The sequence below is a fragment of the Stenella coeruleoalba genome (assembly GCF_951394435.1).
Source record: "Stenella coeruleoalba genome assembly, chromosome: 10".
NCBI lineage: Eukaryota > Metazoa > Chordata > Mammalia > Artiodactyla > Delphinidae > Stenella > Stenella coeruleoalba.
In genome coordinates, this window is record NC_137156.1 from 101,969,873 (window position 1) to 101,991,576 (window position 21,704).

Consider the following 21,704-nt stretch of genomic DNA (forward strand, 5'->3'; position numbering starts at 1 on the left):
ATTATTCCAAGTTTGAATAAAAAAAAAATTTTATTTTATATTGGAGTATAGTTGATTAACAATGTTGTGTTAGTTTCAGGTGTACAGCAAAGTGATTCAGTTATACATATGCATGTATCTGTTCTTTTTCAAATTCTTCTCCCATTTACGTTATTACAGAATATTGAGCAGAGTTCCCTGTGCTGTATAGTAGGTCCTTGTTGATTATCTGTTTTAAATATAGCAGTGTGTACATGTCAGTCCCAAACTCCCAATCTGTCCTTCTCCCCGGTAACCATAAATTCGTTCTCTAATCTGTGAATCTGTTTCTGTTTTGTAAGTTCATTTGTATCATCTTAGATTCCAGATATACGTGATATCTTATGGTATTTGTCTTTGACTTATTTCACTTAGTATGATAATCTCCAGGTCCATCCATGTTGCTGCAAATGGCATTATTTCATTCATTTTTATGGCTAATATTCCATCGTATATACGTACCACATCTTCTTTATCTATTCCTCTGTCGATGGACATTTAGGTTGCTTCCAGGTCTTGGCTATTGTAAATAGTGCTGCTGTGAACTTTGGAGTGCATGTATCCTTTTGAACCATGTTTTTCTACGGATATATGCCCAGGAGTGGAACTGCTGGATCATGTGGTAGGTCTATTTTTAGTTTTTTAAGGAACCTCCATACTGTTCTCCATAGTGGCTACGCCAGTTTACATTCCCACCAACAGTGTAGGAGGGTTCCCTTTTCTCCACACCCTTTCCAGCATTTGTTTGTAGACTTTTTAATGATGCCCATTCTGACTGGTGTGAGGTGATACCTCACTGGAGTTCTGATTTGCATTTCTCTAATCATTAGTGACACTGAGCATCTTTTCATGTGCCTCTTGGCCATCTGTATGTCTTCTTTGGTGAAATGTCTGTTTAGGTCTTCTGCCCATTTTTTGATTAGGTTGTTTGTTTTTTTGATATTGAGCCACATAAGCTGTTTGTAAATTTTGGAAATTAATCCATTGTCGGCCGCATCATTTGCAAATATTTTCTTCCATTCTGTGGGTTGTCTTTTCGTTTTGTTTATGGTTTCCTTTGCTGTGCAAGAGCTTTTGAGTTTAATTAGGTCCCATTTGTTTATTTTTGTTTTTATTTCCATTTCTCTAGGAGGTGGGTCAAAAAGGATCTTGCTGTGATTTATGTCCTAGAATGTTCTGCCTGTGTTTTCCTCTAAGAGTTTGATAGTATCCAGTCTTACATTTACATCTTTAATCCATCGTGAGTTTGCTTCTGTGTATGGTGTTAGGGAGTGTTCTAATTTCATTCTTTTACATGGAGCTGTCCAGTTTTCCCAGCACCGTTTATTGAAGAGCCTGTCTTTTCTCCATTGTATGGTCTTGAGTTTAGCTCATTCTAATATGTCCTTCCTGGTATCTGGCCCTTGCTGCAAACAGAGCAGCTCCTCCTGGGTCAAGTTTTCTTCGCTCTCTGTGTCACTCCTTCACAGCACTCACCAACTTGTAATTAGATTTGGGGGGAGTATTAATTCCATGGCTGCTTCTGGTGTGGGTCTGCAGGCTCAGAGAAGGCAGGGGCAGCATCTGTTTGTATCATGGTCCTCCCAGGGCCTCCACAGCAGGAGTGATGCCAGCAGCACACAGTAGGTGCTCAGTGCAAAATGAGTGAGCAAGTGAATGAATGCACATCAGAGCAGACACACAGTAGGTCCTTCTTTCCCCTCGCAGTTGGCTGGCACCTGTTCTACGCCAGGCTCTCTGCCTGGGGCTAGGAGGTGGAGGGGAATGTCCCCAGCCCCCCAGGAGTGTCACAGGTAGGGTTCTCCAGGAGGAGAGGCTGAGATGAAGTTCGGTCTAAGCTGTTTATTAGGGGTCAGTGAAGAGGGTGGGAGGAGCAGGACAGGGCAGAAGTGCAGTCGTGATGCTGGCCTGCAAAGCCACGGTGGGTGCTCTGGAGCTGCGGTGGGAGTGGCCGGACCTTGGCACCCCTGCCTCTCTCTGTCCCCAGAGAGGGCTGAAGGGGTCTGGAGCTGGGACAGACCCTGCAGGATCTGACAGCTGGAGCCTTCCCTGTCCCATGGTGTGCTGGTGCCAGGGCTTATCACTCGTAAGATGCAGTATTAAATAAATATTAGAGATTGCAAGCTGATTGGGAAACCACCGGTAGCTTAAAAGTGGCCATGGTGGGAGGATTTATCCCACAGGAATTGGCAAACACTACAAAACAGGGCATTTTTTTTTTTTTTGAGAGTCTGTTCACCAGCACATCTCTACATGTAGCTGTGAAGCAAGACCTCCCTTGAAGGGGGTTTGGGTGGTATATCTCCATGTCCACCACAGAGGGCTGCTGGCCTGATGGGGGAAGCTAACAGGTAGACAGTCACCACAGGGACAAAGTGAAAATTACCCAACAGCCCAGGACAGTTATGGAAACCATGAGGGAGTGAACGACTGCCCTGGCAATCAGGGAAGGCTTTGGGGAGGAGGTGACTTTTTTTCTGACAGTGTAGAATATTCAAATGGTACAAAGAACAATCCTATGAAAAGTAAGGCCCCTGATACCTGGTATCCTCCCCGGAGGCAGCTACTCCTACCAGTGTCTCACGTATTCCTCCAGGGATGTTATTCTGTGTTCTTAGGAACACGCACGCACAGGTCTTTTCTGTCTCGTACAAACAGCTCCTGCTCTGCATACTTTCCTGCACCTCTGTTCTCTCCACTGTGTACCTCACTAGAAAGTGCAGGGCTGCCTCATTCTCTCCGGCAGCTGCAGGACATTCCAGTCTACCCGTGCACCATGATTTGTAGAACCAGTCCCCGTTGGTGATCTTTAGATCCTTTCGGCCTTCTGATATTTCAGATAATGCCTCTCTGAGGCTGTCATTTTACACATGCATGAGCCTCCCCAGAGGGTACATATTCTGTGGTGGAATTGTTGGTTTGAGCCTCTATAATGGCAGTAAAGATTGGCCTTCCAGATAAGGGCCGGCAGGTGCAGAGCCCAGAGGTGGACGAAGGGGAAAGAGGACAGGCTGGGAGTCCCGGGGTGGGCTCGTGCTTGGCTCTGCCACGAGGAATGGTGTGCAGCGCCGGGGTCAGGGCCCATGCAACAGGCACATTCAGACTAGGAAATTCGGGAGAGTTTTAAACAGAGACTGCAGGCCAACAACTGATGAATGGGTGGATAGAGTGCAGCATACCCCTACAATGGAATATTATTCAGCCATAAAAAGGAAGGAAGTGCTGACACCTGCTACACCATGGATGAACTTTGAAAGCATTATGCTGAGTGAAGGAAACTGGACACACAACAGGCCACATACTGTATGAGTCCATTTATATGTCCGGAACAGGCAAAGCTATAAAGACAGAAAGTAGATCAGTGGTTGCCAGGGACTGAGAGGAAGGGAGGAACAGGAGCGACTACGGATGGCCATGGGGTTTCTTCTGGGGTGATGAAAATGTTCTAAACTTAGTGGTGATGGTTGCACAGCTCTGCATATACTAAAACCCACTGAATCGTGTACTTTAATACAGTGAATCGTATGGTATGTGAATTATATTGCAACAGAGCTGTTTTGTAAAGGAGAGGTTGCTAATAAAACAAAGGACAAAGTTAAAGGAACCAAGGGGGATGGTGCAGCACCCTGGGGCTGGTGCCAGGGGTCCCATTACTCCTTAGGGTGGTCGGGCTGCTAGAACCCAGGGGGACTCACAGAGAGGATGTGGGAGCCATGACCTCTGCTAGAGGAACACAGCCACCCTGTGGGCCAGCGGGGGGGGCGGGAGGACTACTAACCAGGACTTTGCTCTGCCCTCAGGGCTCCCTCCAGTGCCTTCCACTGGCCAGACCCACCTGGAAGGGGCGCGGCTGCATTCGGCCGGTGTGCCCTGGGCCAGGCCACTCACCGATAGCCATCAGGGAACCAGATCAAGCTCAGGGGTGCCACCCTCTGGTCCAGCCTCCTGGGGAAGGGTGGGGAGTGCTCTGGAGAGACGTATGGAGGAGATCCAGCCTGCTCTGTGGTCTTAAGTCCCTTCCTTTCTCTGAGACTCAGTTTCCTCACCTGTGAAATGGGATGGATATGCCCATCTCTCAGCAGGTGTCAGACTACCAGATGCCATCAGAGCTCTGAAAACGCTTGGTCTGGGTTAAAAAGCAGTGTGGATATGAGGTCAGGATTCTCAGAGTCAGAAGCAGCCTCGTAAATCATTTACTTCAAACCCTTGAGTTCAAAATGGGGAAACCCAGGCCCAGTGAGGACATCCAGCCGGTCAGCTGCAGAAACAACCAAATCTTGACTCCAGAAAAACTCCCTCCTTCTCTCCTGGGATTTTTTTTTTTAAATAGATTATTTTTTCAGAAAAGTTTTAGGTTCACAGCAAAACTGAGGAGAAGGTACAGAGCTTTCCCATATTACCCTCCACCCCCAAAGACACACACACACAGTCCCCCAGCACCAGCGTGAGTGCTGGATTTGTTCCAGACAACGTGAGGTCTCTCTAAAATCGTAAATCCTGCTCCTGGCAGCACTGGCTGCCCTGTCCACACGCGATAAGACCCCACCTCCCGGCCCAAGGAGACAGGATGACTCAATGCCGTGTGGTGGCCTGGATGGGATCCTGGAACAGAAAGGGACATACCATATCAACCAAGGGAATCTGAATAAAGTGTGGACTTCAGTTCATAATAGTAAATTAATATCAGCTAATTAATTAATTTACCACACTAATAAGTTTACGTTTACCACACTAATGTCAGATGTTAGTCATAGGCAAAACCGGATACAGGACGTATGGGAATCCTCTGTACTATTTTCACAATTTTTCCGTAAATATAAAACTTAAAAGTTCAACAAAAAAACACTGAATAATAAAACAAATCGCACCTCCTTAACATGGTTGGTAGAGCCTCTGGGATGGGCCCCCCTACCTGTGCCACCTGGACACCTGCACTGTAGCCCGGTCAGCGCAAGGCCTTGGCCCTACTGTGCAGAAGCCTCGGGCCCTTTGCCCTGCCTCAGTCCGTCTTTCAAGTGGAGATGAAACGAGAGGACAGGTCTGTGCTGCCCTCTGCTCGGGTGTCCCCCTACCGTCAGTGTCACGCAGCCGCCCCTGCCTCCTCCCGCGCTCTCCAGCCCCGATCCTCTCCCACCTTCTCCATCTCACTTATTCTATTATCTGAAGTGGGTGCCTGCTCCCCTCTCCCCACAGCATGTCTTCTTTACAAGGGCGGCAGCTTCGTGGCCTTAACTTTACTGAGACCCCAGTCCTTGCATGGTGCCGGCACACAGCAGGTGCTCGGCGTGTCCCAAGGTCTTCAGGTGTAAGGGGGGTGCCCCGGAAGTCCCCCTGGGCAGCTTGGAAGCTGGGAGCCAGCTGGCCTCACGGTGGGAGCACAGCGTGGCTCTGTCCCACCCACTTCCTCTGCTGTTGTCCCCTGCTTTGGGCAAAGGGCTCGGTGCCCATCTGGGTGACCAGCCCTGGCCAGGGCGGCTGTGATTATGCCCAGCTTAATGCGGACATAATGTGATCACTGAGGCTCTCAAGATGCAGAGTTTGCGGCATGAAGGGGCTGCGTGTCATCTGATTAGGGGCCCACACAAATGCCGCCACGGCCTCAGGTCATGGTGGCCACAGAAGGAGAGGAAGGCAGCTGCCTGCCCAGCCTGGGCGCCTGGCCCTGGCTCTGGGGCTCGTTGCTCAGGGGCCACCCCCGAGGACACATTCAGTGTCACAGACGCACAAATACAACCCAATGCTTCTTCACGACATCCTACCAGGGACTTTTTCTTAAAAAGCCAACTTAATTAGTCTAATTCATATACTGTACCATGCCCTCACTCAAAGCGTACAGGTCAACACTGACATATTCACAGATACGCGCAACCATCACCACGATCAATTTACCTCAAAAAGAGACCTACACCCTCTTCAGCCGTCTCTCCCCATTTCCCGAACCTCCTCCCAGCCCACTAGTCTACCGTCTGTCTCCACAGAGTTGCCTCTTCTGGACATTGCCTATAAACGCAGCTATACGGTATGTGGTCTTGTGTGTCTGGCTTCTTTCACTGAGCATCATGTTTTCAAGGTCCATCCATGGTGTAGCAGGTGTCGGCACTTCATCCCTTTTTCTGGCTGAATAATATTCTGCTGAACGGATGGACTTCACTTACCTTTCATCAGTTGGGTTCATTTATCTGTTCATCAGTGGTCATATGGGTTGTTTCCACTTTGGGGCTATTTTAAAGAATGCTGCTATAAACTTTGTTTTATCAGTTTTTTATGTGGATGTGTGTTTTCATTTCCCCTGGGTATATGCCCAGGAATGGAACTGCTGGGTGTCTTAGTGTGCCTGAGTGGCTACAACAAAATGCCCCAGACTGGGCGGCAGAGAAACAACAGAAATTGATCTCTCCCAGTCCTGGAGGCTGGGAGCCCGAGATGAGGGTTGAGTCCTGATGAGGACCCACTTCCTGGCTCATAACTGGGGCCTTCTCACTGGGTCCTCACGAGTTGGAAGGGGCTGGGGTCTCTCTGGAGCCTCTTTTATGAGGTACTAATCCCATTCACGAGGGCTTCACCCTCATGATTTAAGAACCTCCCTAAGGCCCCACCAAATACCATCACTTTGGGGGTTAGGATTTCAACGTATGAGTTGAGGGGTGGGGAGGGCGAGACCCAGACATTGCGACCATAACCCTGGGTCACTTGGTAACTGTATGTTCAACACTTTGAGGAACTGCCGGGCCATTGCCACAGGGGCTGCACCATTCCACATTCCCACCAGCAGTGTTTGAGGGTTCGTTCCCTTTTCTCCGCATCCTCGCCAGCAACTGTTCTACCTGTGTTTCCCCTTGTAGCCATCCCAGTGGGTGCGAACTGGTGTCTCACTGTGCTGCTGACGTGCATTTCCCTGGAGCGAATGATGCTGAGCGTATTTTCTTGTGCTTGTGGGCTACTGTGCCCACTGCATTTTTATAAATTGCACGTACAGCTTACACGCAGAAAAGCGCTCAGATCATCCACGTGGATTTAAAAGAATAATTTTAAAGCACTCATATCAAGGAACAGAATATTGCCAGGACCCCAGGCGCCCCCTGGGTGATCCTCACCCGCCGCAGCCCCTCACCTCCTACCCGACGGACAACCACTGCCTTGATATTTATGGCCCTCATTTCTTTCCTCTCCATTGCACTCACCGCCTCTGTATGTGCCCCTAAACAACACAGTCCAGTTATGCCGCCTTTGAACTTGATACACATGAAATCATTCTGTGGAAGTCATCCACGATTGCCTCTTTCCCTCCCCACTGTACTTCTGAGGTTGACCTCTGCTGCCGTAGCTGGTCATGGTCACTGCCCTCGAGTGTCCCGCTGAGCCCACACGCCTCCGCTTATCCATTTAACCGTGGATGGACATCAGGTCCCGCCCAGTTTGGAGCCACAATGAACGCTGATGCTCTGAACATTCTTGAACCTCTTTCCTGTGCGCACAAGCATATGATTCTCTAGGGCACACATCCTGGAAGGGACACTTCTGATTCACAGCTCTGTGCATCTCAGCTTTCCAGGTGCTCTGTGGCCTCACCCACACTCAGTGTCAGAATCTGTTCCCAATGCCCCCTGCCCTCAGGCATCCGTGTTGGAGTCTCTGACACACTAAGATCCACCAGCCAGGCCGTGCGGCCTCAGACACGCCTGCCCAACTCTGCCCCCGGCACACATCACACCTCTGCCCCTCGCTCTTCCCCACGCTTTTTAGACCAACACGGAATGGTCACATTTGGGAACTATCTCCTCACTGATGACCAAAAGGGACATCTGTGTGATCTGGGGGGCTGCTCACCCACCACCAGCTGCACGTGTGTGGAGGCTGCAGGACAGTATGTGCTCTGTCGCTCTCGGTGTCCTGGAACCAGGCATTCAGCTGACCGCAGTCCATCCCTGTCCCCAAACACTCGGGATGCCCCGGCCTCGCTGGCTTGTTTAAGTGCAGACACCGTGGTCTCCCCTTCTGTTGAGTATACTGACCAGCACGGGTCACCTCCTCCTGGAAGCTGAGCATCCAGGGTTGGGAGGACCCTGGACATGGGCCCATCCTTGGAGACGGGAATCTTATCTTGTCACCTCTGTGTCCCCAACACCAGCACAGGCCCAGACCCAGAGGCAGAACTAATGGCTATTTTGGGATATCTGATTTCGTTCCAGCCCTCTAACTTTTGTCAGAAAAGATGGAATTGCCTTCACTCCATGTTCACTGAAGGCAACTGAGGCCCGCAGAAGGGGATGTGACAATCCCAAGGTCACAGAGCAAGTGTGCAGCCACCAAGCACTCGATTCGCACCCCTTGGCAGTAAGACCCTCGTTCCCGAACACCTCACAGACCCGCTCCGGGAGTCAGCCGAGCCTCGGTTTTTGCCTTGTTCAATGGAGTCACGCTAACTCCATGGAGTTAAATAAGACGCCACGTAGAAAAGCACGGACCCAGTGTGTGGTGTGCACAGGTGACAAATAGATGTCTAGTCACTTACTCATTCATTCACTTACTCTTTCACTGTATAACAGGCAAAGGCAATTTGGCAGTCTGGATGAAGAAGCAGGAAAGTGACCCAGAAACCACGTTCACTAATACATCCCCATCCCACTGCCTGGCACACAACAGCAAGTGTCCGTTAGGATGAAATCAGGCTGAAGATGAGGGGAAGCAGGAGAAGCTTTAGTTCCAAAAACACCTCCTTACACATTACATATAGTTTGTAAAAAAACAGAAAGAAAGGAGGGAGGAGAAAAATTGGAAAACAAACAAACCAACCCTGAAAGCAATATAAATATCTTATACGATGGGGGGTTTGGTAAATGGTGTCTTCTTTTATTGCTGGGATATTCCAAAGCAGGGGTCAGCAAAATCCAGCACGTGGACCATCTCTGGCCCACTGCCTATACATGTAAATAAAGATTAAGTGAAAACCAGTCGTTAGCTTTGCCTGCCCTTGAACTTCCTATCAGCGGAATCACACAGTATATTCTCTTTTGCATCCAACTTCTTTCATGCAACATTACATCTTAGAGACCTGAGCTTCTTGTGTGTGTTAGAAGTTCCTCCTCATTTCTGTCCAGCATCTCATTGTACGATTATAATGAAGTACTATCATCCTCCCCGTTCTGCACGTGGGGAAACTGCAGCTGCGCTGAAGCAAGTTGCCTGAGGGCACACAGCAGGTTCATGTTAGATCTGGGATTTAAACCCAGGGTCCAAATCTCTGCTTTTCACTCCCTGTACAATGCTGCCCCTCATGCTGTGATGATGCCTGAGAGGTGCTGGGAACTCAGAAGAAGGAAAACATCATCCAGGCTGGGAGTCAGGGAAGGTGAAATCAGAGTCAGGGTTACCAGACTCAGATGTCCATAGCAGTGTGGACATCTCTCTACACTGGGTCCAACTACATCCAGTGCCTCTCAATCTGGAAAGCTCTCCTCCAGAAGGGTATGGTGTCCTAATGTGTGTCCATTTGCATTTCCCTGTGTGGTGTGTGTATGTGTGTGTGTGTGTGTGTGTGAGAGAGAGAGAGAGAGAGAGAGAGGGAGAGAGAGAGAGAGAGAGAGAGAGAGAGACTTTAAGGATGCTCGGGGTTGCCATGTGACGGCACCCTCGAGCACCTCCCGGGTGCTGATGTGTGTACGTCTTGTGTGCTCCTGCATGTACACAGCTATCTGTGTATCTCTCTCCATGTGCCTGGGAGATTCAGGTTGCTGCCACAAGTGATCAAAGCAGATGACCTCTGAAAAAGCATAGCCTGTGGTCAGGGAAGCAACAGGGAGTGGTAAGGACTGTGGCGAGTTGAGGGATGCCGACCCGTGAGGGAGGCAGGTGCTGATAGAACTCCAGGTATCATGCCATGCGATGATGCTGGCTGAGGGGAGCCAGATGCAGCAGGACTGCCGTGCTGGCCTCTGTGGCCAGCAGGTCAGTGCCCAGCTGCACTGGTTATGAAATAATTTGAGTATCACTCCAGAGTTGCCAGATGCCCTTTCTGTTTGCCAACAAACCTGGCAGTCTGTCTTTGAAAGTCTCCTGGTTTTTAAATGTTGGTTCAAGAATGATTTTGAGCCTGTGCAGCCCCGAGAGAACCTATGTGTGGTCTGGACTGGCCTGAACTTATCTAAGCGCCGGCATGAGGACCACTCAGGGTGGGCTGGCTGGGAGGGGAGGCGAGTCCTGGGGAAGGCACAGCACAAAGGCTGCAGGTGAGAGTGGTTCGAATCCAGGTCTCAGTTTCCTGCGCCAGAAAGAAAAACACACGCCAAGCCCAGCCAGGTGGGGCAGGGGGCGGGCGGGGCAGGGGCCCCACTCGGCCGGCCACGCAGTGACGCGCTGTGCTCTCCCTGCCACCCCCGCAGATCCTGGAGGAGAACATGAAGCTGGAGTGTAAGTGCCACGGCGTGTCGGGCTCATGCACCACCAAGACCTGCTGGACCACGCTGCCGCAGTTCCGCGAGCTGGGCTACGTGCTCAAGGACAAGTACAACGAGGCTGTTCACGTGGAGCCCGTGCGCGCCAGCCGCAACAAGCGGCCCACCTTCCTGAAGATCAAGAAGCCACTCTCCTACCGCAAGCCCATGGACACCGACCTGGTGTACATTGAGAAGTCGCCCAACTACTGCGAGGAGGACCCGGTGACGGGCAGCGTGGGCACGCAGGGCCGTGCCTGCAACAAGACGGCCCCCCAGGCCAGCGGCTGTGACCTCATGTGCTGCGGCCGCGGCTACAACACCCACCAGTACGCCCGCGTGTGGCAGTGCAACTGCAAGTTCCACTGGTGCTGCTACGTCAAGTGCAACACGTGCAGCGAGCGCACCGAGGTCTACACGTGCAAGTGAGCGGCGGGGCGGCGGCCCCACTGGCCGCATGTGGGGCGGCGAGGACCGGACGCTCTCCACGCTGCGGGCACGGCCCAGACCTCTGCAGCCGCGCTGAGCTTGTCTTGTCTGCTGTGGGGTCCCCTGCGGGGGACCCCTCCAGGGCCCCGAGTTGTCCACGCCACACCCAGCGCCGCTCCCTCGGCCCCAGACGCTGCCTGGGGCCTCCTTGGCCGGAGCAGAGCCTTCGCACCAGAAACTCTGGACTCCGGGGCCTCAAGAGAGCAATATTTAACAATTTATTCTGATAAAAAATAATATTAATTTATTTAATTAAAAAGAACCCTTCCACCTCGTCGGGATCCGTTTTCTGCAATCAAAGTGGACCGCTTGCTTTCCTGTGGGATAATTCTGTCGCTAGGACAAGGAGCTGAGTAGAACTGTACATAATGATTCTTTCTGCAGATACTTCTACTAGTTGATTTCGCAAGTACCCCCTTGCCGCACTAGATGTTTAAGTGCAAGGGCAGACGTCCTGTATACCTATGTAGACATATACACACACACTTATATTTTTTTGCTGTTTGCTGCTAATTCTCCAGAGATTTAAGCTGGTCCAGAAATGGAGACGTTTTCCAGGATACGTTTCCCATCCTGTAGTCCTCCCCAGCTCAAACGTCACCATTAGAAAAGTCCAGTTTGGAATATATAGAGAGAGGAAAGGTAATACTAAAACTCCCAGCAGTTTCCATCTTTTGGAAAGTGAGCCACTGGATAAGAGAGAATATTTTGTAAGAGACTATTTTTATATGAATATTTTATTTATATTGAGTCTGCCTGTATCATTCCATGGCTTGTGCTTCTTCTTAATTCCAGTACTCCCTTTGGGGTGAGGAGGGGCGAGGCCTGGGTATGGGGTCAGCCCCACGGGGACCTTCACATGGCTGGGTTCTCAAGTTCTGTGGGCAGAAGTGGCCCCAGATGCCTGGGCTGCAGTGTCATCGGTATCCCTAGGAAGGAAGCAGGTCTCTGGCCACAGCCTGTTGAGCTCAGGCCTTTTGAGCAGGGTCCCTGAGCAGTGACCTCGAGTTGAGCCATGTAGTGGGCAGGCTCCTGCCCTCGGCATCACATGACCATCACAGGGACAGGTCATCGTCATTCAGCAGAAGCCAGCTAAGGGAGCCCGCTCCTCACCAGGATGCCCTGCCGTTGCCGTGTATCCTCAGTTATGGGGCAGCAGAGCTGGGGTGAGGGGTCCCACGAGCAGCAGTGAGTTAGTGGATGGCTGGTTGGTGTCACAGACCCAGGGCAGAGAGAGGTGTGGATGCGGTCTCTCTACACTGGGTCCAACTACATCGAGTGCCTCTCAATCTGGAAAGCTCTCCTCCAGAAGTGTGTGGTGTCCTAATGTGTGTCCATTTGCATTTCCCTGTGAGTGTGTGTGTGTGTGTGTGTGTGTGTGTGTGAGAGAGAGAGAGAGAGAGAGAGAGAGAGAGAGAGAGAGACTTTACGGATGCTCGGGGTTGCCATGTGACGGCACCCTCGAGCACCTCCCAGGTGCTGATGTGTGTACGTCTTGTGTGCTTCTGCATGTACACAGCTATCTGTGTATCTCTCTCCATGTGCCTGGGAGATTCAGGTTGCTGTGTGCCCGTGCATCTGCTGGTCCCGGGTTGTCTCTGCCTGCGGTTGACAGCTCGTGGTGTGAAGCAGACAGCGAGGACCTTTGGTGATTGTGTTGAGCCACCAAGAGATGGCACCTCTGAACTACGTGCCCATAGACACTGAAGAAACTCAGATACCTCTGAGACCACAGCCCCATGGCCCCACACACTGGGAGCCCCTCAGTGTCTAAGCTGTGTTGGACTCCCCAATGTTAGCACTGGGCCTGGATCACAGCATGGACAAATAAAATGGCTGGACAGTTGGTTGACTTCTTCCCTTGGACCATTTTTTTCTTCTTTACATGGGTGTCAGGATGGGTAGGCATGTAAAGGGATGAGTGGATGGATGAATGAGTGAGTGGATGGATGGATGGATAATGATGGGTGGGTCGGTGGATGGATGAATGGATGAGTGGACGGATGAGTGGATGGATAATGGATGGGTGGGTAGGTGTGTGGGTCAGTGGATGGATGGATGGATAATGGATGGGTGGGTAAGTGGATGGGTAGATGGATGGGTGCGTGGGTAGATGGATGGATGGATGAGTGAGTAGATGGTGGATGGATAATGGATGGGTAGGTAGGTGTGTGGGTCAGTGGATGGATGGGTGGATGGATGAATGGGTGGGTGGATGGATGGATGGATAATGAATGGGTGGGCAAGTGAACGGGTTGATGGATGAATGGATAGGTAGATGGATGGATGAGTTAGTGGATGGGTGGTTGGATAGATGGATGGATAATGCATGAGGGGGTAAATGCGTGGGTCAGTGGATGGTAGATGGTTGGATGGATGGATGGATACATTGATGAGAGTGTGGAGGGATAAGCGGATAGATAGATGGTTGGATAATGGATGGATGGGTAAGTGGGTGGGTTGGTAGATGGGTAGATGGATGTGTGGATGGATGAATGGGTAGGTGGATAGATGGGTGAGTTGATGGGTGGATGGATAATTTGATGGATAAAGGATGGGTGGGTAGGTGGGTGGGTTGGTGGTTGGGTAGATGGATGGATAGGTGAATGGGTGGGTGAATGGATGGATAGATAATGAATGGGTGGGTAAGTGGATGGGTAGATGGATGGGTGGATGGATGGATAATGGATGGGTGGGTAGGTGGGTGGGTCAGTGGATGGATGGATGGATAATGAATGGGTGGGTAAGTGGATGGGTAGATGGATGGATGGATGGGTACGTGGGTAGATGGATGGATGGATGAGTGAGTAGATGGTGGATGGATAATGGATGGGTAGGTAGGTGTGTGGGTCAGTGGATGGATGGGTGGATGGATGAATGGGTGGGTGGATGGATGGATGGATAATGAATGGGTGCGCAAGTGGATGGGTTGATGGATGAATGGACAGGTGGATGGATGAGTTAGTGGATGGGTGGTTGGATAGATGGATGGATAATGCATGAGGGGGTAAATGCGTGGGTCAGTGGATGGTAGATGGATGGATGGATGGATGGATACATGGATGAGAGTGTGGAGGGATAAGTGGATAGATAGATGGTTGGATAATGGATGGATGGGTAAGTGGGTGGGTTGGCAGATGGGTAGATGGATGTGTGGATGGATGAATGGGTAGGTGGATGGATGGATGAGTTGATGGGTGGATGGATAATTTGATGGATAAAGGATGGGTGGGTAGGTGGGTAGGTTGGTGGTTGGGTAGATGGATGGATGGGTGAATGGGTGGGTGAATGGATGGATAGATAATGAATGGGTGGGTAAGTGGATGGGTTGCTGGATGGGTAGATGGATGGGTGGATGGATAATGGATGGGTGGGTAGGTGGGTGGGTTGGTGGATGGGTAGATGGATGGATGGATGAATGGGTGGGTAGATGGATGGATGGATGAATGGGTGGGTAGATGGATGGATAGATGGATAGATGGATGGATGGATGAGTGAGTGGATGGGTGGATAGATAAGTGGATGGGTGGATAGATAAGTGGATGGATAGATGGATGGATAGATGGATGGGTAAGTGGGTAGGTTGGTAGATGGGTAGATGGATGTGTGGATGGATGAAAGGGTAGGTGGATGGATGGATGAGTTGATGGGTGGATGGATAATTTGATGGATAAAGGATGGGTGGGTAGGTGGGTGGGTCAGTGGATGAGTGGATGGATGGATAATAGGTGGGTGGGTCGGTGGTTGGGTAGATGGATGGATGGATGGAAGAATGGGTGGATGGATGGATAATGAATGGGTGGGTAAGTGGATGGGTCAGTGGATGGGTGGATGGATGGATAATCGGTGGGTGGGTCAGTGGATGGGTAGATGGATGGATAATGGATGGGTGGGTAGGTGGGTGGGTCAGTGGATGGGTAGATGGATGGATGAATGGGTGGGTAGATGGATGGATAATGGATGGGTGGGTAAGTGGGTGGGTCAGTGGATGGGTGGGTGGATGGATGGATGGATGGATGGATGGATGGATAAGTGAGTGGATGGGTGGACAGCTAAGTGGATGGATAGATGGAGGGATCATGGATGGGTGGGTAAGTGGGTGGGTAGGTGGGTGGGTAGATGGATAGATGGATGGATGGATGGATGGATGGATGGATGGATGGATGGATGGATGGATGAATGGGTGGGTGGATGGATGGACGGATGGATGAATGGGTGGGTAGAGGGATGAATGGATGGATGGATGGATGGATGGATGGATGGATGGATGGATGGATGAATAATGGATGGATGGGTAAGTGGGTGGGTTGGTGGATGGGTAGATGGATGGATGGATGAATGGGTGGGTGGGTGGGTGGATGGATGGACGGATGGACGAATGGGTGGGTAGAGGGATGGATGGATGGATGGATGGATGGATGGATGGATGGATGGATAATGGATGGGTGGGTAAGTGGGTGGGTTGGTGGATGGGTAGGTGGATGGATGAATGGGTGGGTGGATGGATGGGTGAGTGGATGGATGGATGGATAATGGATGGGTGGGTAAGTGGGTGGGTTGGTGGATGGGTAGATGGATGGATGGATGAATATGTGGGTGGATGGATGGATGGGTGGGTGGGTGGATGGATGGATGGATAGATAAGTGGATGGATGGATAATGGATGGGTGGGTAGGTGGGTGGGTTGGTGGATAAGTGGATGGATGGGTGGATGGATGAATGGGTAGGTGGATGGATGGATGAGTTGATGGGTGGATGGACAAGTTGATGGATAGATGGATGGATAAAGGATGGGTGTGTAGGTGGGTGGGTCAGTAGATGGGTAGATGGATGGGTGGACTGATAAGGGAGGAGAAAATATACAGAAGTTTCTTGACGCCCCCCACCCCATGTCTCAGTTTATCTCTGCCTTGGAAAACCTACAGTGTCTACCATGAGCAGAGACTTCCCAATCCTGTGGTCCCTCGGCTCCTGGTCTCATGGCCCCTGAGAATGGGGGCGTTTCTGACCAGACTCCCCAGATGACCATTTAATGCTAATCACATAACATGATATCAGAAATCACCCCATGATTCCCCTTCAATCCAGGTGAGGAGCGGGCGTGGCATGAGGGCAACCAGGCCTTTGAGAAGAATGACCAGGTCGGCTGCCAGGCTTCCCGTGACCCCTTAGAATACTGTTAGTTCCCAAGCCTGGGGCCTGCCTTTTCTCTCGAGGTGCCCAGCTCAGCTGTGCTCTGAGACTCAGCTTCTCCATCTGTAAAGGGGGAGAATAATCCCTCCCTCACAGGGCTGTTGTGAACGTCCTCCCTCCCGGTAATGACTGCACGGCCCTTTGAGTGGCAGAGCAATGGATCAATGCTAAATATTAGTATTATTAATTATCACTACTACTATTACTATATTCTTCCCATAATGATGAGATTCTTCAAACATGGCTTATGGTAATAAATATTTGGCTCTGTGGTGGGCAAAGGTGTTTTCCCCCTCTTTGGTTTATTCCTAAAGTGGCCTTTCCAGAAAACTGACTTTAAAAAGGCCCAAATCATAAGAGGCTGAATCAAAAATTAGAAAGCCCCAGGACTGTGTGCTGAACACTCAGATGCCGGGGCCCAGGTGTAACAAAACTGTGGGAAGTGAGCCGCTCAGCACAGGCCCGTTGCGGCCACATAGGAACGTGGGCCACCCGGTGGCCAGATCTTCTGGTTTTTCAAGAAGCGCTGAACATTTAGGTTTTTAAAGTAAAATCTACTTTTTCTGTATGTTGACAAACACCACGAGGATGGCGCAAAACATGACTGCAAGCTGAACTTGGCATTTGTGTCGGCGGCGTGCAGCCTCGAACTCGGACCAAATCTCTTGTTTCAGAGACAGAGAAACTGAGGCCCAGAGAGAGGCAGGATTCTACCCCAGACCACACAGCAAGCACAGTAGAGGGATGACCAAGGCTAATGTGTTGTTCAGACATACATATGTGAGTACGCGTGCGTGTGCACACTCTCACGTGCCCCCTGGACTAAAGTTTAAAATCAGCTCAAGGCTCCCCAGGGAGGGAGCTGAGCCTTCCCACGGCCCCGCAGGGATGGGCTGTGCCCTGCACCACTCTGCAGGGGGTGCCCCGGCAGAAGGCCTGGGACCACCCCCCAATCTTCCCACGCTCCCTGCCCCATGCCCCTCCACTCAAGGGACTCCCTCAGCAAGACCCGGGTCAGAAGAGTCCTGGGACAAAGTTTTCTCCACCTGAGGTACAGCCGTCCCCTGCCAGCTTCGAGCCAGTCCGTGACATGTTTCCCGAGCCCCTAGGAGGCTGATCACTCCCACATACAGGTGAGAATCTGTATTTCAGACTTGGCGGCTATAGGCTGATCTAGAACAACTTTAGCTAGGATGGCTGGGTCTTTTCCCACATGATCTCATCCTCCAGCAGGCCTCATTCACACCAGAGAAGAAGGATTCCAGAAATAGGAGCAGAAGGGGCCAGGCTCCTTGAGGCCAGGCCCAGCACCGGCACTACGTTAATTCCGCTACATGCTAAGCGCCAAAGCAAGCCACAGGGCCAGCCCAGGTTCCAGGAATTGGGAAGGAGACTGTCTCTTAATGGGAGCTGCTGCCCAGCCACACAACAATGGGTGTGGCACCAGGAGGGGACTTGAGACAGGACCCCTGTGAAGACACTGGCACATGCTGTCCTGAGCAGAAGACAGTGTTAGCACTGACCATGTGGCAGGGACACAGCCACTCTGTTTGATGGACCCCCACTCCCACCCCAGAGCCTCAGCCACCTCCACCAGTTGCTTGGTCCTAGAGTCAGTCTTGGGTTTTGTCTTCCTCCGCTCCCCCAGCCATCAGCAAATCCCACGGGACTACTCTCTGTCTGCAAACCCACCATCCACTGGTGTGGCTGGATCTGGCTGAATTCCCGCCACACAGGTCCTCTTCCTCCAGGTGACACTGCTGGACCACGCTTCCCATCTCCCTTGCACTTGGAAGTGGTCATGGGACTAGGTTCTGGACCGTGAAGTAGGGGTGGTGTGCTCCACTTCTGAGCCCATCAGCACCCCTCACACTCTTTCCCTTCCACTAGCTTGACACAACGGGCCATAAGGTGTGGGCAGTGGAGCCCCAGAAGGAAGAGCCCTGCGTCCCTGAATGGCCACCTGGAGGAGAGCCACCTGCTGATCAGGAACACCCAAGGGCAAGAAAAACACGTCTGTTGTGGGGAGCCACTGAGATTCTGGAGTTCATCTGTGACAGCACAGAGCCCCTCCCTCACTAGGCTCCAGCCTCAGAGGCCTTCCTCCTGTTCTTCCAACATGCCATGTTCCACCCTGCCCCTGGGCCTTTGCATGTGCTATCCCCTCTGACCTCTGCATGGCTGGCTCTTTCTGGTTGATGAGACTCAGCTCAAATGCCAACACTTCAAGTATATACCTCTAGCACCCTGGCTTCCAGCACCCCTCATCCACTATTTTTGTCTCTCTGTGGCATTTACCACTATCTGAAATGTTATCTCTCATTTACTAAAGGTTGTGCAGTATAGGTGGTTAAGAGCATGCACTCTGGAGCCAGATACTCTTATGTTCAAGTCTGCCTCTGCTATTTATTGCTGTGTGGTTTTAGGGCAAGTAACATAACCTCTCTGTGTCAGCATGTCCCTATTTGTAAAATGGGAGCAGTAATAGAATTGTCACAGTGATTAAATGAACTAACACATGTAAATGGCAAAACACAGTGCCTAGTACACCACAAGAACTGAGGAAGTGTGAGGTTTAATTAACATGTTTACTAAATTTCCTGGGGGCAGGACTTTGTTTCTCTTTGCAGCCACTGGGTCTCCAGTGCCCAGCACACAGCTGGGGTTTAATATTGGTTGACTAAGAATGAATGACAATAAAAGAGACAACCTAGAAGAAATGGATAAATGTCTAGAAATGTACAATCTCCCAAGACTGAACCAGGAAGCAATAGAAACTATGAGCAGACAAATTACCAGTAATGAAACTGAATCAGTAATTTTAACACTCCTGACAAACAAAATTACAGGACCAGACAGCTTCAAGGTGAATTCTACCAAACATTCAGAGAAGAGTAACACCTATCCATCTCAAACTATTCCCAAAAATTGCAGAGGAAGGAACACTTCCAAACTCATTCTAGGAGGCCAGCATCACCCTGATACCAAAACCAGGCAAAGATATTGCAAAAAAGAAAATTACAGGCCAAAATCACTGATGAACATAGACGCAAAAATCCTCAACAAAATATTGACCAAATCCAACAATACATTAAAAGGATCATACACCATTATTAAGTAGGATTTATCCTAGGAATGCAAGGCTTTTTCAATAGCTGTAAACGAATCAATGCGTTCATCACATTAACAAATTGAAGAATAAAAATCATATGATCATCTGAATAGATGTGGAAAAAGCTTTTGACAAAATTCAACATCCATTTACGATAAAAACTCTTCAGAGGGAGCATACCTCAACATAGTAAAGGCCATATATGACAAATCCACAGCCAACGTCATACTCAATGGTGAAAAACTAAAAGCATTTCCTCTAAGACCAGGGACAAGACAAGGATGCCCACTCTTGCCACTTTTATTTAACATAGTTTTGGAAGTCCTAGACACAGTAATCAGAGAAGAAAATACATAAATTAATTAAAAGGCTCCATTAAGAAGTAAAGCTGGGCTTCCCTGGTGGCGCAGTGGTTGGGAGTCCACCTGCCGATGCAGGGGACGCGGGTTCGTGGCCCGGTCCGGGAGGGTCCCGCATGCCACGGAGCGGCTGGGCCCGTGGGCCATGGCCACTGGGCCTGCGCGTCTGGAGCCTGTGCTCCACAATGGGAGAGGCCGTGGCAGTGAGAGGCCCGTGTACCTCAAAAACCAAACAAACAAACAAACAAAAAAAAAGCTTTTGTACAGCAAAGGAAACAAAATGAAAAAACAACCTACTGAATAGGAGAAAACATTTGCAAATGATATGACCAATAAGGGGTTAATATCCAAAATATATAAACAGCTCATACAACTCAACATCAAAAAACCCAAACAACCCAATTAAAAAAATAGGCAGAAGACCTGAAGAGACATTTTTCCAATGAAGACGTACAGATAGCCAACAGGCACATAAAAAGATGCTCAACATCATTAATCATCAGAGAGATGCAAAAATCACAATGAGCTATTTACCTCAGAGAGAATGGAACCCTTGTACACTATTGGTGGGAATGTAAGCTTGTGCAGCCGCCGTGGAAAACAGTATGGTGTTTTCTCAAAACACTAAATACAGAACTACCCTATGACCTAGCAATCACTCCTGGGTGTATATCTAAAAAAGTGAAAACACTAATTTGAAAAGATACATGCACTCCCATGTTCATAGCAGCACTATTTACAATTGCCAAGATATGGAAGCAACCTAAGTGTCCATCAATAGATGAATGGATAAAGAAGGTACGGTGTACACACACACACACACACACACACACACACACACACAAAACGGAATACTACTCAGCCATAAAAAGGAATGAAATTTTGCCATTTGCAACAACATGGATGGAATTGGAGGGCATTATGCTAAGTGAAGTAAGTCAGAGAAAAACAAATACTGTATGATATCACTTAACATGTGGAATCTAAAAAATAAAACAAACTAGTGAATATAACAAAAAGGAAACAGACTCACAGATATAGAGAACAAACTAGTGGTTACTAGTGGGGAGAGGGAAGTGAGGAGGGGCAAGACAGCAGTTGCAGATTAAGAGGTACAGACTATGGTGTAGAAAATAAATGAGCTACAAGGCGATACTATAAACACAAGGAATATAGCCAGTATTTTATAATAACTGTAAGTGGACTACAACCTTTAAAAATTGTGAATCACCACGTTGTACATCTGTAACTTATATAATATTGTACATTAGCTTTATCTCAATAAAAAAATTTTTTTTAATAAAAATAAAAACAGGGAAATAAAAGAAAGAATGAAGACCTGGATCTGTTCCCAGACTAGCCCAGCCCCTGCCCCGATCCAGGCTGGGGGACAGTGGGCTTAGGCAGGCTTCTGGAGCCCAGGAGCTGGGGGACAAGAGGTGGCCTGTCCTGAGGGTTGTCTGCCTGCTCAGGGAGTGGCTAGGAGTGTAGACAGCTCAAGCCCCCTGGATGTGGTCACAGGCACATCTGTTCCATTGACAAGGTGGCCACTGGTTGCCATGACGACGCTCCTGGCCCCAGAAGAATGTGTTGAAGACAACGGGAGAACTCTGCAGCCACCCCCAGCTTAGCCTCCAAGACGGCAAGCCACCTCTGACCCAGAGTAAGTGTCACATCACATGCTCATGTGCAAGCACACACGGACCCACGGTCACAGGCGGACTAAACAAGACACCCGGAGGGCCTGCACACACCCGGAGGGCTTCACGCCCACGGAGAGGCCAGACACCCACGAGAAGGGCAGACACACATCCGCCCTGACCAGAGCCCCAGACAGACCCCCGCAAGAGGCCCTGAGACGTGCACAGGCCTCCCCAAGGCGCACAGGGTCACTCACAAGATGCACGCCCACCCAGAGGCGAGACACGGACTAAGCAACCTGAATCACCTGCGAGGCCACGGCCTGACCTCGCCATTCACCTGTGGTCCCTGGGACCTGCTCTGCGGCAGGCCCGCAGCGAGCGTGTGAACGTGTGTGTGTAAAGACAGACAAGCCCTGAGGCTGAGCCCTGCCCCCCCCAGAGCAGTGTGCCCCCCACCAAG

At 50.2% G+C, this 21,704-nt stretch overlaps 1 protein-coding gene across 2 annotated transcripts in view; it reads left to right on the forward strand.

Moving 5' to 3' along the window:
• The window catches only part of WNT7A (Wnt family member 7A), a gene marked incomplete at both ends in the record, with an annotated part of 67,328 nt that extends 55,539 nt beyond the window's left edge, over positions 1 to 11,789 (forward strand). Inside the window, one exon of one of the 2 annotated variants that reach the window (XM_079934543.1) lies at positions 10,398 to 11,789. In XM_079934543.1, the coding sequence (XP_079790669.1) occupies positions 10,398 to 10,877 (480 nt within the window). The remainder of the gene's footprint in view (positions 1 to 10,397) is intronic. The other variant, XM_079934544.1, reaches the window with a different exon arrangement.
• Positions 11,790 to 21,704: the final 9,915 nt, after the last annotated feature.